Source organism: Melopsittacus undulatus, chromosome Z, assembly GCF_012275295.1.
Source record: "Melopsittacus undulatus isolate bMelUnd1 chromosome Z, bMelUnd1.mat.Z, whole genome shotgun sequence".
Lineage (NCBI taxonomy): Eukaryota > Metazoa > Chordata > Aves > Psittaciformes > Psittaculidae > Melopsittacus > Melopsittacus undulatus.
In genome coordinates, this window is record NC_047557.1 from 14199073 (window position 1) to 14218074 (window position 19002).

The window sequence follows — 19002 nt, forward strand, 5'->3', positions numbered from 1 at the left end:
AGGAAAGCCACAGTACCTTATTTCAGTGCAAATATGCAGCTACTAGGATTACAGTCAATGTGCTTCTTTCATGATAACTAAATATGGTTTAAATTGTAAATATCCATAGCAAAATTAAATTGTATTAGATACTCAAAATATACAAGAGTTTAAATACACTAATATTCTGTGTGTATGCATACACACAGAAAATGTATGCATTTATATTCTAGAATATTCCTTTGAGGACAACCAAGTAAACTTTTAACAAAAGCATGGAGATTTCTGCAGAGTATTACAGTAAGCTGTCATGACTGGACATAAAAACTAGTAACTTAGCCTATGTTAGAATTTCTTACTTCTATATCAAATGTAAACCTAAGGCTTCTTTTTCACTTGTGTGCGTCTCTGAATGACATAAAATTCCCTTCCCTTGCTTGCATTCTCCTTGCAATAACAACTTGCTACTATTTGTCTGAATCTCACCATGCCAAAGTGTTGGTAAGAACTGCTGTTTTGTGGTGAGCCTTTTTTTTGTTGTTGTCTCTTTGTTTTGTTGTTACTTACTTGAAGGGGCAGATTCGCTTTCACTGTTGTGCCTAGAACTGGTGGACTCAGAGTTCAAGCTAAGAGTGCTGGGTATAGAAGAAAGTTCATTGCAGAGCTGTTCCATATCATCCGGGACCACTGGCCAAGGCTGTCTACGACTGTGTCTCACTGCATCCCAGTTATGATGCTTCAAAATATCACATCCTTGTTTAGTTTTGGCTATTAGACCAAGCACGTAGACACACGTTCTGTATTTAATGTATACATAGGAGGAAATTAAAAAAAAGCAACAATAATAGTATCTAATTTAACTAAACTTGTTCTCTTTTGAAAGGAAACAGTTTCAAAACAATTCTGCAGAAACTTTACAAAAGTGCCAAGCAGCTTTTTGTTCATTTTTGTTTGTAATTCAATAGAAGCTTAAGAAACGCATTAAAATATCTGAGAACACTATTAAAAAATAAAAATTCATTATTACAAGAGCCTGATTACATGAAGTAGAAGTACCTATTTTATTTTTTAAATAAAGGACAAACACTAATGCAGTAGCAATATTAGGCAAAATACCATCTATTCATCCTTTTAAAGATTAAAAAAAGTTATTGAAAAAAATGTTGGAATAATAAATTGATTCCTACAGAGATATAAGGAATATTAGTTTTTTTTAAAAAGTAATATATTTTTTCATGAGTTTCATTTGTTTACTGCATGTTCTTTCAGACTTCCTATAGAACTTCACAACTGATACTCTGTTATCAATGTTCAATGATCAACATCTTATTTCCAAGTAAGTGCAAAACTATATACATATAAATTAGGTAGGACTATTTGAAAACCTATGGCAATTACCATCTGAAAATTTTATGTCTAAATCAGATACACATACCCTCTAACAGAGAGGACTTCACAATGTTGGGCAAGTGCCATTATGTCAGGAATTACATTCTCCTCTTGAAGCAAGTTAAGACCCCAATTTGATGATCCAATATTGCCCTGGAATAAAAGTTTGTCAAGTAAGGTTTGATTTTGACATGATATACAGTACTACCAGGATAAAGCTTTTGGCTTTTTTGTTTTGTTGATATTATAGAATCATAGAATAGTTAGGATTGGAAAGGACCTCAAGATCATCTAGTTTTTTTCTTTTCAAGATCATCTAGTAGTTTCAAGATCTATCTTCTTAAAACAATCAGAGATTTAAGCAACATTTTTATCATTTCCTAGTCCTTCAAATCCAAAAAAGGGCTCATCACACTATTAACTACTATGTATTCCTCATTTTAGCAATTCAATTACAGTTAGCAGTATGATCTTGGTTTACTCATTTTACATCCCACTTACACTGACATTTTATTACTAACAGCCACATTGGCAAAAGTTCCAAAATAAACTTTGGGGAAGGCAGGAAAGACGCAGATGAACAGTTGACATTGCAAAGCAAATTTAGAAGTGTAGCTTGGATAGACACGGACAACAGATTTTTGCCTGTCCCGAGCATCAAGAGTGTCACAGCCGTATATATTCACATGCATCAGTGGCGGCCAACTCTTTCAGAAACACTGAATTTTGGACCACCACAGTACACACATTAAAATCAGACCACAGCAACCTGGAAGTACTGGCTCCACACTAACATTGTTGCTACATATTTTTTACTTATTAAAAACGTAAAAAACAAAAACAAAATAAACCAACAATGAATACTGAAAAACAGAACAAAAGGTGCAGTAAACCATTTTCAACTAAAAGTTCAGTCAGGGTACAGAGAGCACCAACTTGGAAAAAAAAATAAAAATTAAAAAAAAAAAATCCACACATTTTATGACAAAAGCCCTAATTAATGATTTTATGAGATTTTGCTAGTTATTTCAGTATCAAGAGTCATGACAAAACTCAAACAACTGGAAGAAGTTTATAAATCTGCTACTAACCAAGGCCCAAAGAGCTGCTTTCAGCTGCTTAATTCCTTCCCACTTATCCAGCATTGGGGAACGAACAGTGTAACTCAGATCTGTAACAATACTCTGAAGGAGAAAAACAGAATAAAAAAAGTCAGTTGAAAATGAAAGCAAGACCTCAATCAAACAGGTTCTCTTGCATTTTTAATAAAAGGTAAAGCATTAAAAGTGTGCACCCTAAAATGTACAGTTCTGGAATAATAAGAATAAATTAACAGTAAGTGTAATGCAAGTAGAAAATTTTAATGTCACCACTGATTGCTTAATCTGTTATCTTTATAAAAACTGAATTAACTTAATGCAGATGCCCTGGGTTCAGCAGTAGCAATAATTTTTCTCCTTCTTAGTAGCTGGTGCAGTGCTGTGGTTTTGACTTTCAGCCTGAGAACAACACTGATAACACCGATGTTTTCAGTTGTTGCTCAGTAATGTTTACTCTGACCAACGACTTCCTGAGTCTCATGCTCTGCCAGGGAGGAGAAGATGAGGGGAAGCTGAAAGGAAGCAGAGACAGGACACCTGACCCAAACTATCCAAAGGGGTATTCCATACCACAGCACGTCATGCCTGGTATATAAGCTGGGGGCATTTACCTGGAAGGGCTACATCTCTGCTTTGGTCAGGCTGGGTGTTGGTCGGTGAGTGGTGAGCTGTTGTATTCTCTCCCCTTGTTATTTCCCTTATCATTATTATTATTGGTGGTAACAGTAGTGGTTTTGTGTTAATACCTTAGTTACTGGACTGTTCTTATCTCAACCTATCAGAGTTACAGTCTTTCAATTCTCATTTTTGTATGCATAAAAGGATAGGCACAGTTTTACTTGTTAGAATAAAATTCACTCACACACCAGCTGAAAATGCATTTATTCTAAGATTTTGCTAGCCATTTTAAAGAAAATGTTGCGAGGTATTTCTCTGGTATTTCAGTTTCAGGGAGAAATTCTACATGAGACTAGATGTCAGAGACTGTCTTCACAACTTTTTGGCCCCACGTAACTTAAAACATTCATAATCAAATTATTTCACAATATCTTTTTTAAAACATTCTAAATAGGTTACAGTACTCTTTAAAGTCATTAATGTTATAAATAGTTATTATCCCCACCTGTGACTCCAATAAATGGCAGCCTGTTTTATGGTGCACCAGTTGGCCATAAAGGTGAACTGGCAGGTAGACATGCGGTCGCTGTAATCTGGAAGAAAGAAATCAGATGCTTTTCCAGGAATTCTGACATTTTATTTTAAAATAAATTACACTGCAGTGTAATGCAATGAGTCACTCTTGAGTTTTTTGAGAACAAGAAGATTCTTTTGGAGAATTCAGAAAATAATAGAGTACTTCAGTTGGAAGGTGTCTACAATGATCATCTTGCTTAACTTCAGAACAACTTCAACCCTGCTTCAGGGCTGACCAAAAGCTAAAGCCTGTTCTTAAGGGCATTGTCCAAATGCCTCTTAAACACCAACAGGACTGGGGCATCGATCACCTCTTTAGGAAGCCTGTTTCTGGAGTCTGACCACCCTCTTGGTAAAGAAATGCCTCCTAATGTGCAGTTTAAACCTCTCCTGTTGTAGCTTTGAACCACTCCCATGTGTCCTGTCAACAGGGAGCAGGGCTCAGCACCTCCCTCTCCACTTACCCTCCTCAGGAAGCTGAAAGAGATCAAGGAGGTCATTCCTCAGCCTCCTTCCTGCCAAATCAGGCAAGCCCAGAGGCCTCACACCTTCCTTGCAGCCCTGTCACCAGCTCTGTTGCCACCTCTTGACACATTCAAGGACCTTCACATCCTTCCTAAATGGTGGGTCCCAGCACTGCCCACAGGGCTCTCCAGGTGAGGCTGCACCAATGCTGAATAGAACAGCAGAATCACCACTGCTGACTGGCTGGTGATGCTGTGTCTGATGGACCCCAGGACTCTGACTCACACAGAGTCTGCTGCTGAGCAGAATGCCCAGATCCCTTCCTTCAGGGACTGCTCTCCAGTCACTCCTCTTCCAGTCTATTCTTGTGCCTCACATTATTCAGTCCTAGGTGCAGAATCTTTTGGATTTGCTAAATTTCACCCTATTAACGGGTGTCCAATGCTTCAAACTATCTAGATCCCCCTGCAAGGCTTCCTGCCCTTCAAGAAGGTGAACAGCACTTCCACATCTGGTATCTTCAGCAAACTTGATAATGGATTGCATTTGACTCCTGCATCCACATCACTGATAAATATGTTGAACAGAACTGCCCCTAGAGTCAAGCCCTGAGAAGCACAGCTGGTGATCAGCCACAAGTCAAATGTAGCCCTATTTACTATAATATAAATATTATAGTAATATTTATATTATATTACTATATACTATTACTATATTATATTAATATATTACTGGCTTTCAGCCAGTTCTTTGTCCAGCACACTGTCAACCCACTCCTCCCATAGTCGGACAATTTTTCCAGCAGAATGCTGTGAGGGACAATATAAAAAGCCTCACTAAAATACAGAAAAACTGTATCTACCGGCTTTCTCTTCATCTACTAAATGTATGACCTTATTATACAAGAATATCAAATTAATCTCCCTTTGTGAACCTGTGCTGACTGTGCCTGATGATTGCCTTGTTCTTTAAATACCCTTCAAAATTACCTAGCATGATCTTAATTCTTCCAGCAACTGAGGTTAGAATAACAGGTCTGTAGTTTTCTGGGTCTTCCGTTATGCCCTTCTTGTAAACTGGAGTAGCACTGGCTAGCCTCCAGGCAGCAGGGATCTCCCCCAACTCCCACGACCTTTGACAGGTGATCAAGAAGGGTCTTGCCATAACATCTGCTAGATCCTATTGATATGTGCACATTCAGCTGATGCAGCTGGTCCCTTACAATTTCAGTGTGCACAAATGGAAAGTGGCCATTCCCATACTTGTGATCCCCTGACTCAGAGGACAGGGCAGCCCAAGATCGATCAATGTTATTAAAGATTGAGGAAAAAAAACACTGAATGCCTCCACTTTTATTTCAACCCTATTTATCAGGTGACCATCTTCAACAAGTATTGATACAATGTTTTATTTAGATCTCCTCTTTCTATTAACATATTTAAAACCCTTCCTATCTGACACAATACTGGCCAAATTTTAATTCTAACTGAGCTTTGGCCCTTCATGTCTTCTCCCTGAATATATGAACCACTGTGAACCCTGACCTCACTTACAGAGATAACACAATTTCTTTTCCCTCTTAAGCTCCACAAATCACCATCAGAAATTTCTCCTAAATGCCTATGAAGTAACTCAACAGTGCTAACATTCTGGCTGAACAATCAGTAGTAGACACCCACTACAATATCTCCTTTGTTTTCCATCCCCCTAAGCCTCACCTAGATGCTCTCAAACACATCACTAACTTTAAGCACTGTACAGTCAAACCTTTCCCTTACACATAGGGCAACACCTCTGCCTTGCCTGCCCTGCCTGTCCTTCCTGAACAGCCTGTAGTCCTCCATCCCAGTACTCCAACTATGGGACTCATTCCACCAAGTCTCGCTAAGACCACTGGTACCATAGCTCTGCAAATTGACCAACACTTCCAGTTCATCCTATTTGTTTCTCATACAGCATGCACTGGTGTACAAGCATTTCACATATGCTCCTAAGCTATCCATGCTCCCAGGAGCAGTGTAAATGTTCCCATTAGGCTTTCCCATCCTCAAGTGATGCTATATCAACCCTTGGCTTACCTACTGCAATCCTCTTGCTATACCCTATCCACCCAGTTTAAAGCTCTCTCAGTCAGTCCCACCAGCTTATGCCCAATGACACATTTTCCAAAATTAACCTTTGGTTGCTCCGACGAACATAGTTATCACCATCAACAGGTTTGCGGTATGTTGTAAGTGCTTCATTTAGCTGTTCTTCGATCAGTTCAACATACTTTAAGTTATATTCCTAAAAGAAGACACAGGTTGATGCAATACATTTAATGGCTTATGTTTTTTATAGTATGGTAACTTATACGGAAGGAATAACTGAAGTCCTCCTTAAGGCAGGCTGAATTTTTTTACGATCTAAAGGTGAGGCTCATCCAAATTACTAATTTTCATACATACAATGAGTTTGCAGAGTTGACAATTCATACCATGACTATTTTTGTCAATTTGTTAAAAAACGAAGTAAAGAAGGAAATACTTCACATCTGACTTTAACCTGAAGAATACCAACAGACCATCATGCACTTCAGTATTCCTACAAAACTGCCAGCTTATGAACTAGTAAAGAAATTGCTAGCAGGAATGATACCAAGCACTTAGAATCAATTATGAAAAAATATTAATGCATGGAGAGTTTTATTCTATTAATGGCAATGATACATTTTTCTTAATGGTCTTGTGTTCTTATTCACTTCCTAACAGCATAAGCTAATTCTGTTTTCATGAGCTCTAGACTTTAGCAATAACCAGAGATAACAGGTATCTTGAAGAGTAGTATTTCTTTACATACTTCTCTAGGTAAGACCTTAACACAACAATCATTTAGAAAGTCACTAAACTCCTGAAATATTTCTTCCTGAAAATTTTTGCTGAAATACCCAAATCATAGAGAAGGTCTGGATAAATTAAAAGCATGCATGTCCAAAGGAGCTTTGGAACTGTAAGTCCCTGTCAACCTTCTTCAGCAAAATCATTAAGTCAGTGAGGCAATAAATATATGGGCATTAGCAATACAGTATTTTAAGTAATCTCTGACCTTAACCTGCATATTCACATTACTCCTCCTATTATCAAGCACACCTTTTTATCCTTAGCATTACCTTTTGCCACTTTTCCATTTGTTTTGTTACATAACCTCTTTCATTTAGGTATGAAAAACCCTTTGGGATGGACAGAAATCTGCAAAGTAATGTCAGGCAGTTAATACTTCAGTAAAATCACATAATTTTAATAAAAAACAAACACTTGTTTCCATAATGTAAAGTCAAAGAGCATATTCAACATTTACCTTAGAAGTAGAAGCAAACCCTTGTCTCCAAGATGAGAAAGAGCTGGTTTCATTTGGATAAGGGCATGAAGATTGGCCTAAAATGATTAAAAATGAATAAGGAGTATCAGAGCATGACATAATTCTGAAAACTACAATTACAACGATCTGTCAGCAAAACAGCAAGATGTTTTTTACAAAAGGAAGTATCAAATAGCTCCAACCTCCTCCTTACACTATCTACTTCAGGTACTGCACCTTTTGTCATTAAATATGTATCAAAACAGCTGAATTAGTCTGAATTAATATTTTAAATTATGCATAATCCAGAAATTTGTATTTTCTTGTTATTAATACTGCAGCATTTTCAGCAAGGATTTTCAGCAATAGCTCGTTTTCAAGCATACATAGTTCAAGCATTTTCAGCAACAGTTCTACAAACTATTATAAAGTCCATCAATGACAATCAAGAAAGGAAACCATCAGTGGCTTCTTGTATACTTTTACTTTGCTACTGAGAAAAGGGGTGATGAACGGCTTATGGTGTAGGGTACCAAAAAGAGGCTGAAAAGAGAAAAGATGCTCACCTTGTCTTCACATGCCTCATCTAGAATATCAAGTGCCTCAGAAGAAATAGTTTTATTTTTATCATGTAACTGGGTCACCAGTAACTCAATCCCCCAGTTGCTGAAGAACTCTACATTCGCTCTCAGTAACACTCGTAAGTGTTTTGTGGCATACAACCTGCAGCTCTGCAAAAGTAGGGAAAATGCTTCCTTTAACAGAAGAAAAACAGCTAATGTAATTAATGATTTATCAGCTTTTAAAATACATTTCAATGACTGCATCTTACAGCAACTAGCTGTGATGCACACCTGTAGTGAAACTACAGTTTCTCAGAGAGCTGTTTCTGTCTTAACAAATGTGAGATTCGAGTCTGAGATCACAAGTAATCTGTTTGCTGCAAGTCTCCTCGGAAATTCCTTATCAACTAGTCATTCACTGTGACAGCAACACATGAAGTAACCAGAATTAGGAGGAAAAATACCCTGTCAACAATCAGTTCAATGGTATACTCTTTCACTTACAGAGTGCTTTGCAAAAACGCTAACAAGCAAATACAATAATCTCTGGGGTTGTTTTAATTTTTTTCCTAAAAGCATTTGATGTTCAAAATGCCTCAAAAACCTTGTAAATAGAAAGTGTTGCTTTCTGTAGGAAGGCAGTTCTACAGCACTTGGTTTACTAGTATGAATTTCTCCAATTGACAGGAGAACAATTCCTGTCTTGCTGTTCAAAACTTACTGAATAAATAGCATGAACTGATCAACACCATTTTCTGTTAGAAAAATACACTAACTGTCTTAATTGACAAGAATTTGCAGTGTTCTGGAGTAAGCACAGAACAAACCTCACAATGTATGTTTCCTAAGAAAGGTGCCATCTATGCTGAGACAAACATAGCTGGTAGAAAACAATTTCAGATGTCCAAATCATATCTTCAGTTCTTACACCTTTACGGCTATGACAGATAACCAATTAAATTTCTTAGATGTTAAAATATAATGGATCTATGCTGGGATGCATGTGAGTACCTGTACTGCAAGAGACAGGTGAACTGGTCCAGGCTGGACACTTGGAAGAAAATGAGAATGGAAAATGTGAATGTGCATAGTTAATTTCTAAAACTTTGTCTCATTATTTCAACTCAAATATCATGTGCACATTTCCTTCCACATATTCAATATATAGAGGTTTATTTTTTGGAAGAGAGATAGGAATAACATACCACATGTATCAAGAAAGACTGTGGAACAGTCATTTGCAACTCTGACCTAGGCTGCCCAACCACATTGAAATGGCTTGCATTCCATTAGTGGTACACCTTATACTTGGAATAGACAGCTAGCAGCGTAATTATGAAAAAAGGAGAACAATGGCGATTATGCTGAAATGATCACTTGGTAAGTTAAGCTTACAGAATAACACAGTAATATAAAAGCAGAATTCAGTGTTACATAGATCGAGTGTTAACATCTGTCTAGGATGAATCTTTGTTACTGCTGCAACTATACAAGTATGATACAGAGAACAAAAGATCATAATATTAACTTCTTGTAACATGATTCCAGAACAGGAATTAATCAAAATAGCTAGCACAGAATTAAAACAATTATTATTTTCTGTTTGGAGGAAGAAAAGAGAAACTCATGACTGATGTGACAATAAAATGGCAAGTAAAACTTACTGCAAATATATTTGAAACAATGAGCTAAGGTGAAAAAATAATCCCAGCTTTATACATACAATGGGCTCTGAGTCCCCTGTTTGAATGGCTGAATTCCTTAAGCACAAATACAATGTATGGTGTGAAGTTCACAGCAAACTGAAAAGCTGCATGAGCAGGAGTTTCATTTCTCTGAACACAAAAATAAAAACCTTTCTTGATATATAACAGATTAAAAATAAAGTCATACACCTTCAATAACAAAATAAAAATCTAGTGGCAAAAAATGCTGGCACATAAGTAGAATTAAACTCACATCAGTAGCTGCTGTCAGGATTTTAGAAAGGATGACTCTTGCTAACCCATCTCTGCTGTAATCCAAACTAGAAACAGTCAGCTTTAACAAGTGATCCTGGTTCTTCAAAGAACAAAGATTAAGAAGACTGGGGGAAGAGGAGGCGGAAGTGGAGAGAGAGAATAAAAAAAAAAAAAAATCAGTATTTGAACCCACTCAAACTGATTTATTTCAAGCATGAATTTAAACTTCAGTACTTTTAATTAAACTTTAATTTCTATGCATAGTACAAAGTAAGTTCTCACATGAAATAAAGTTAACTTTAACCTGTTACATCTGTGAGAGTCAAATGGGGACCAGATAATATCCTGAACTGCAAATAGGAAAACCCCCAAATACACATTTTTTTATAACTGCTCAGTAATAACTTTGTCAGCATTGATTAATTAGTGACTTTGAGCATGAAAAGTAGTGCTCATGAAGCCTGTAAGCAATTCCTCATTGTAAAACATTCTCTACTTACTCTAGCTTGTCATAAGGTTAGTGCTATTAACTGTAGATTTTAAGGTAAACTAGGTTTTCTTACACTAGAAGAAAAAAAGACAGTACATCACTATACCTTAGTTTATTTGGATCTGAACAAAATTTTAACTTCACAGCTTCACTCACAGATATTAGACTGAATTTGAGGTACAACACGTATCATGGCATTTCACAAAGAATATGATACCTGCCAGCTTTTAGTGGTGTGTGGGTTTTGCTCGTTTGTTTTGTTTCCCCTCCTCCCCCCATCTTTTCAGTACAATAGCATCCTTCTTGATACTGATTTCTGTCAGATATATGTGGAATTTTGTGACAGATTCACAAAATCTGTCAGTAATGGCAGCCTAAAAGACTCTTCCTTAACAAAACCCAAACAAACCAGCAAACACACTCCCCTCCCCACCCAAAAAAAACCCCACCCCAAAACAAAACCCCTAACACACCCAACAAACAAACAAACAAACAAAAACTGCACAAAAAAACCCCCAAACCAATGAATCCCTCCCCGCCGCCCCAACTGGGGACCCTTATTTTTCAGCTTTACAGATGGTGGTGCTCATGCAGGTTATAATTTTCATTATACCCATAAGCACAGTTTAAACAGAATAAAAACACTCACCACTGAAACACATTGCATTTTTCAAGCATTTTCACTCCATGAGGATGACAAGAAAGAGTACCAAAAAACAGGAAGTAGTGCTGGCTAAGGGTATTCAGTAACCCATTATTTTGAAGACTACGCTCAGGTTTCATTCCAGATGAAGAGTTAAGCCAATGTACAATATCTTTAACCAAGTCCTCCAGGTAACCTTGTCCATCCTAGTAAAACAAAGAAAAAGCTATTTACTAGAACTCGGCATTCATTGTTACTGAAACCCATTATGTTCATTTTCTTAAAACGTACAAACACAATGCAGATACAAAACAGAAAGGCTGACTGGAAAACACAATTCAGACTAAAGAAAAAGGTTCAAGGCAAATAAAACAGTGTATGTTTGGAGACATTTCAGGACCAATTCTATTCTTTCCAGGGAAATGACTGTTCAATGACATATTGCTGTGACCTGAGGCATAAAAATTTTTTAGCACACAAGAAGAAAGGAAGTAGAGAAAGGAAGGATATACGTAGTAAAAACTGAAAGAACTCCAAAAGCCTAAGTTTCATTTAATATAGCTGTATTTAATAAAATTTATGTACAATCATCTTCCTCAGTGTCTCATCTGGGTAATTTAAGAATCATAGAATCATAGAATAGTTAGGGCTGGACAGGGCTTTAAGATCATCTAGTTCCAACCCTCCTGCCATGGGCAGGGACACCTTGCACTAAACCATGACACCCAAGGCTCTGTCCAACCTGGCCTTGAACACTGACCGCCATGGATGGTTCTTCAGCTATGCTTCTTAATTACATTGTCCATTTTATTTTTAACATCCAAAGTCTACAGAAGTCTTTACTAAAATTGAGTTTTTTCCTCCAAGTGGCATAAAGCAGCACTACTCATTCTAAAGAGCTGAAAATATCTTACCTCTTCTGATTCAAGAAGAAATTCAGTAAACTGACAACCCACCACAGTGAGTTGCTTAGCCTTGGCATACTCCAGATCCAGGTTGGCATACAATTTACTGCTAGGCTTGTAAAAATATAACAATCTCCTTACAAACCTATGGAAAGTTAAAAAAAATTAGCTGTTTTGCAGTATGACATGGATCAGCTCACAGTACAAAATGATGTCAGCAGAAAAGTTACAGTATCACTAAATTAGTTTCTTGGAAATAAATTTTCAAATGTTATTAAAAAGAGTAGCAGGTAGCAGTAATTAGACTATGCAGACACAGCCTCAGAGATGCAATTATACTACACATTATGAAGGGTTTTCCGTGCCATGATTTAAAATAAGCAAAAGGAACTAAAAAATCTCTTGTGTTCTTAGAACGCACAGCTTCCTTCTTCCCATGCTAGTAATTTACTTTGCTGCAGTTTACCCCGTGGTGAGTTTCAAAGACTATACTATCTTCAGTTAAAAAGAGCAAAACAAGAATTTGTGACATGAATTTTCTTCACCTACTTCAGTTAATGCTACTGTGAAAAATACATTTTTGTGTTCTGCCACGAAAAGGCCATATTTGTTCTGCAAGAGTATTTTCATTCAGCTCACTTTAGCATTTCTGTAGAATAACATAGTGATTGCAAATGCAGACTCACTCAGACTTTTTGAGATCATGGTATATATAGCTTGAGTTTTGCATTGCAGAAATAAATCTTCAGCAGAGAGCTTCCCCATACCAATTCTTTGTCAAAAAATAAACACACACTTGTGCTTAAAAATAACACAGAATGTTCTGTCTGAAGGTGGGTATGTTCAACATTGAGAAAACTTAAATAGAGCACTGAGGCTTTTGTTAAAAAAGTGAGAGTAAGCCACTATCCCAATTCCAAACACAGGATGAATTACAAAGGCAATCTGAGGGCTTCTTCAAATTTTGTCAAATGAGGTCTATTTTATTCTGGGCTACTAGCAATTAATATGTTGTACATATTAACTAACACATTTGTATGTGTGCCTATATGTGGATACTCAAATGTATATATATATGCATATATATGCACATACATGTGTAGACACACACTGCATTAACTATATTGCTATAAAATGAATGCATCTCTATCAAAAATACCTGTAATTTCACAAAAGTAGCAGAAGTAGCTTTCCATGCCTACAGAATGGAATTACTCTCCAAAGTAATTTCATCAAATATATTTCTGAAATTCATGTTAAAAAGCGCGTTCAAGCACTAATTAGAGTAACATTATTACCATACATGCACAAAAGTAATAAAAATGCCTAAATGCCAACAGATATGAAAGGAACCAGAGCTGTACTTTATTTTCTCCTAATCACAGATGCTTTCCTTGCCATTAACAGCAATTAGAAATAACTTCCTTTTAGGTTTTGCCGAAAGCTGAACTACATGAATATACAACTGTAGACCTATTGTGTCAAAATTTGTCACGTGTTGACATTAAACAGTAATGTATTAAATATCAAAGAGGTAATACTTCAGGGTTTAAAATGAAAACAGGTGTTTGCAAAGCTGGTATGATTCTTGTTAAGTGAATAAACACTTTAAGTATCTGTGCATAGAGAAGAAACTACTTAAACTTGAAGTCCTACTTAAAGCAAATACTGCAACCTTACTATGTTAATTTTCTAGTTTGCTCCTTATCTAGAGATTAAGTTTTAGAAATGTGATATGCAAGAATAGTTTACTGCAATATTAAAACCCAGTTTTTCCAAATTTCTCTCTGCAAAGGAAGGCTAATTTTTACATACCTGTGTAATTGTTCATCTTTATAGTTCCTTAGATTTACATTTGGCCACTAGAAAAACAGCAAATAAAACATATGAAACTGTACATCAGTCCTTGATTAGTCACTCAAATTTTCTCATTACTATTAAAGTTATATTTACTAATAAACAGAAGTGTACATTTTCTTGCACCTAATGTTACCTATAAAATTCCCTTATTTTTATTCACAAACCCACATTTCCTGCCCTAAGAACTACATTTATTTTTTCTAGAGAAGGACAGAGAATGTCAATCACATGCAATGTGCATATGGCCCAAATTCTAATGAAACCAGCAAACTACGAAAAGTTAATGAAAAATGAAGATTTTTCAGTTTCTAATCTGTAAATAAAAAAAACTGATCTGCATAATAGAGGAATATTTTTTGGTAGCAGTTTCACTATTATTTGTTTTAAAATAATCACTATTCTGTTACAGTTCACTTAAATACTGCTTATTAAAATGGTATATAAACTCTTCTGCTGATATTTCATGAATGATTTAAGAAGGATCACATGAAGCCGTAATATTCTTTCCTGGACCTATTCTTTCTATTACATTTTCCTCTGGTTTTACAGCCACCTGCTCTCTCTGTGGTTTCAGATCTATTTTTGTTGCTACTAGTATCTTCATAGAACGGATGGAGAAAACCTGCACAAAACATTCTTCTTTCCTACCTAAGTGATACACTTCATTGAAGGCATAAAATGCACTCCTTTATGATTCGTAGAACTGATTACACTAGTAACAGTGACAGATAAAGTATGAAGCTCTACTGTCAATGACAAAGTTACAATTCCTCCATACTGACCACTGCCACTTTTGCTGTTCTTTTAGCAGCTTAGGCAGCAAGCTGAGCAAGTAAAAGAAGCAGTAAAGGACCACATGAGATGCAAGTAGTGGGGTTGTTAGAAAGCTGATGCTCCACAGCTGTCCACAGTCTGCGACAGAGACAAGAAGATCCACATGAGACAGCCAAGTCCAAACACTGGAATCTGGATCCTTCTCATTCGAGGACTAAATATGGACCACTCTGATAACACTATCTTAGTTTATGCTGATGTGCATTTTAACAGAAACAGAAGTGGTTAGAATTAAACCAGAAAACACACAAATGTTTCATTCTAAAAGACAGAAGCCCCTGATTTTGAGACATTAGCAACAGTTGACAGACAGGACACTAGAAAATCTACTGCTGGAGAGGTCTGAGACAGCATGGAAACTGGCAGCTCGACTTAAATTTCAGGTAAAAAAAAACCTAACACCTTAGTGGTCAACTACATAAAGCTTCCATAGTCCAAGTCCTACTGTGATTAATTAGGAGCAAGATTCTGAAAAAGTTCCTTGGTATCTTTAATACTGAATCAAAAGTAAAAAAAAAAAAAGAAATCTGATTAATCATCATAGATCTCCAGTAATCCAGTAAACTGCAGTTAAAAGCCTCCGAAAAGTGAAATTTGGTGGAGCAAAGCTACTTTAATATGCATATCCAGGTCTTTTACAAGACAGATTCTTGCTCTCTCAAGTCTCAGGGGTTGGAAAAGAGAGAAATGATACATAATTAACAGAAATATTTAGTTTCTTTTACTGTTTCAACAAAATATTATATTTTTGTATTATTATATTATGATTATTATTATATTATGAATAATATAATGATTGTCATCATTAACCCTTGATTGTCCTTTGACCATACTTATAACAATACAGTAAAGAAAACAGTAAGAAAATGTTACTTTAGGTAACAACAGAAGTATGGCTTTGATCCACAGAATGACAGAATATATTTTGATTTGAAAACTGTACTGAGTACTCACTCAGAAAGTATTTTGTTTAAAAGCTGTGCATTAAATATATTCAAGATAATGCCCTCCCTGAGATATTGTTTTTTGTAGAAACAAATTAATTTTATAATAAACTCTATTATATACGAATATTTGTATTAGTTCAAAACTTAGGAGACTGCATATGGAATTAATGTTAGAAAGTAAAAGCTCATGAAATGCAGAGTTCTTTCAATCAGTTTCATACAACTAATATCACATCCTTTTAGGCTTACCTTCAGTATGGTCCCTATTAAATTCCAATTCCAGTCAAGATTCTCTTTATGATTGAGAACTTGGCTGTCTCGAAGATTCATTACAAGCGCTTCTTCTGTATCCTGGAATACAGACATGAAAAAACTCCAGCAAGTTTCCCTGCACCATTTTTTTCCAGTCTTGTCACATGGTATACTTACCAGTCATGCAACATCATTAAAAGGAGTATGCTCCACAGTAGTTTACATCTGAAAGTAAACTGCATGGCTATAATCTAATAGTTAGAGATCACAATTTGTCCCAAAAGGCATCAAACTTTGGTGTAATTTCACTCCTCGATTTCTAGAAATATGACATAGTATACACAAGTACCTAACATGACAAATTAAATAAATAAAATACTACAGAGAAATGACTCTGAATTAAATCAGAGTGAGGCTTGCGGGGCAGGATCTAAGTGTCCAAAATATGAAGTGAAATTCTATTAAAAACCAGTAATGGTAATACCTTTAGAATAAAGATGTCTTTCTGCACACGGTACTGATCCCTTTTTTGGTGTGTTGAGATGGCTTTCTGAATAATGTGATCTAAATGGAGGCTGTAAGGTTTAGGTCCTCTTTTCTTCATCTCATGAAAACGTTTCAAGCAGTTGAGTGCGGCACTTGCTCGTCTAATAGGAAAAATACCCTATGATCAGTATGTGGCAATTGTTATTCAACAGCACACCACTGCTGTATCTTGAATAAATAAACATTGCTCATTAAAGAACCAACCAACAACCTGAAGCAAATCAGAACAAAATAATTTTCTTAATACAAGTTTTCATACATCCATAGGCATCAGTCTTGTACTGAAATTACACAGAAAATTATCTTTCAGAATTTCTAGTACTGAGGAATCTGTAACACTTCACAGAAGATACCATAAAGCTTAAAGTATTGTGAGATGCCACCGTAGAACAACATACTGCAGTAAAGTTAAGGGTTGAGTGAGCTAGCTTCAACTTTAACTAACAATGTAATTCTTGTAAACTCTGTTGTTTAGTAGTTTTGCCTGCCCCACTTTTTTTTTTTTTTTACTTTTTTCCTTGGAGGGTGTCAAGTATTTCCGCTCTTTATATCTAAATAGTTCAGCAACAGCATGTAAGAAGTTTTCCAGGAAAAGATAAGTAGTAACAGAAACAACAGTTGACAAGGACAGAAACAGTAACTACAAAGTAGTGGTAGCAGAAAACTGCCGAGCAAAATAAAATGAGGAAGCTTAAAATGAGAAGGTAAGTCTACCCTTCTTCCTTGTAAATAAAAATTCTCATAGGGGAGTTTATATTATTATTATTTCTATTATTTTCAAATAAAAATACCTTCGGATTTGGTCACTTATCCAAATTATTTAAACTTAACTCATAACAGGGCTTACGAATTTCCACAGTATGAAACAATATAATGTTGACCAAAAACCGAGGTGTTTCCCCCCCCCCCAAAATAAATTTTTACTTCCACAAAATCACTTTCTTCCAACAAAACCAGGAAGTCTTACTACTCTATCAGGTATGTCTACAAATGTCAAAAAGAAAAAAAAAAAAGGAGCAGATAATCCAGAAATGTGTCCCATCTGCTCTTCATCCCTCTTACCCCACAACTTTGCTCAAGTGAAATCTCCTGTGGAGTTTCAGCAATGCCTGTTTTGAAAAATAACTGTGTTATCACCTATCAAAATCTTCTACTGACCTATAAGAAACTTCCAAAACTAAAAAGCAGAAAAGCACCAAGTTTCTTTGAATCACTCCACAAACAGCATTTATTTCACAGCAGTATTTTAGAAAGAGTTTGTAATTTACTACTGACAACACAATGAACAATAAAATAAAAAATTATGATACATTTATCAGCACAGTGATGTGACAAGGGAGACCTGGAATGGCATGAGCAATTAACAAAGACATTTCCTATAATTTAACGTTAGAAACCCTCCCCCAAAAAATAACCATTTAATTTAAACTGTCTTTACAAACAAATGTAAGTACATCAAGCTGCACTTCTATACACATGCATTTGTTTGCTTTTAAATAAAGATAGTAAAGGTTTCAGCTACCAGAAAACTTGTAGGTTTTCACTCATCTGTAGAAGGAAAAGAAGTTACAAATTTTATTTAAGTGAAACTTTAGAATTCTTACAGTCTTTTCTCTTTCATGATGTCAAAAGATGCTGCCATGTTCATTAGTGTTGGTAAGCAGTGCAGGTGATGGCTGTGAGAATGAGGAAGAATTGTGTTTGCCTAAAAACAACAAAAAACCAGTTAGAGTAACTTATTACAACATTTTCAAGCCACCTGTTTAGGATCAACATTTGAAGAATCTACCACTTTTCACAATACTGGCACTAATGGCTTAAAATAATTTTGGATTTCAGAGCCTTCTAATTTATTTCAGTGTTAGCATGCAAAAACAAGCAAAACATCACATATCCTGATGTAATGTGTATTAAAGTACAAAGATACCTAAAACCAGAAACACAATTTAAGCTGATGATTTCCATTAAAAACTTTCTGTACAAAAAACCCCAACAAAACAAAACAAAAACCAAAAAAACCACAACTCATTAACTAAATTAACAACCTAAGTTACTAGACATTTAAATGCCTTTGTTTTGGAAAACATAGGCAAATATTTTTGGAAACAAAATAATGAAAATAAAGAAATTATTTCAATCTCCTAAACTAAATAGAAGCACACACATTTGTTCAGTATTTTGATAAACAGTTCTGACTAATGAACTGTCCCTTCAGAAAGCCAAAAATTACCTGTGCTTTGCAGAACACTCAAATGTCAGTAACAGAAATATGGCATATGGTTACTACAAATTCCTCTTTTTAAACTATATGGCTGCTCGAACACTCACGAAATTTTCACCAATTATATAAAGAAAAAATACTGAAGAGGCTAAAGAACAGATTTGTTGTAATTGTGACCTATGCTGCTGAGCTGTTGTAAATCACTGTGGTAATAACCCATTCTTTTTTGGACCATTAACGGCCACTGAAATGAGCTGATAGTCTAAATTTGCAGACTACGTCTGGTAACTTATATTCAAATTTTTGCAAAAGTTGTA

General features: G+C 35.7%; 1 protein-coding gene across 1 annotated transcript in view; it reads right to left on the reverse strand.

Moving 5' to 3' along the window:
* Positions 1 to 19002, reverse strand: part of RICTOR (RPTOR independent companion of MTOR complex 2) — an 83386-nt gene that overhangs the window by 15771 nt on the left and 48613 nt on the right. Inside the window, exons 16-30 of the mRNA XM_031051491.2 lie at positions 18069 to 18169; positions 16403 to 16565; positions 15916 to 16017; positions 13841 to 13887; positions 12035 to 12170; positions 11127 to 11326; positions 9986 to 10112; positions 8030 to 8194; positions 7464 to 7540; positions 7276 to 7354; positions 6304 to 6413; positions 3592 to 3679; positions 2460 to 2552; positions 1415 to 1521; positions 547 to 776 (exon numbers count right to left, since the gene is read on the reverse strand). Coding sequence (XP_030907351.1) covers positions 547 to 776; positions 1415 to 1521; positions 2460 to 2552; positions 3592 to 3679; positions 6304 to 6413; positions 7276 to 7354; positions 7464 to 7540; positions 8030 to 8194; positions 9986 to 10112; positions 11127 to 11326; positions 12035 to 12170; positions 13841 to 13887; positions 15916 to 16017; positions 16403 to 16565; positions 18069 to 18169 — 1825 coding nt within the window. The remainder of the gene's footprint in view (positions 1 to 546; positions 777 to 1414; positions 1522 to 2459; positions 2553 to 3591; positions 3680 to 6303; positions 6414 to 7275; positions 7355 to 7463; positions 7541 to 8029; positions 8195 to 9985; positions 10113 to 11126; positions 11327 to 12034; positions 12171 to 13840; positions 13888 to 15915; positions 16018 to 16402; positions 16566 to 18068; positions 18170 to 19002) is intronic.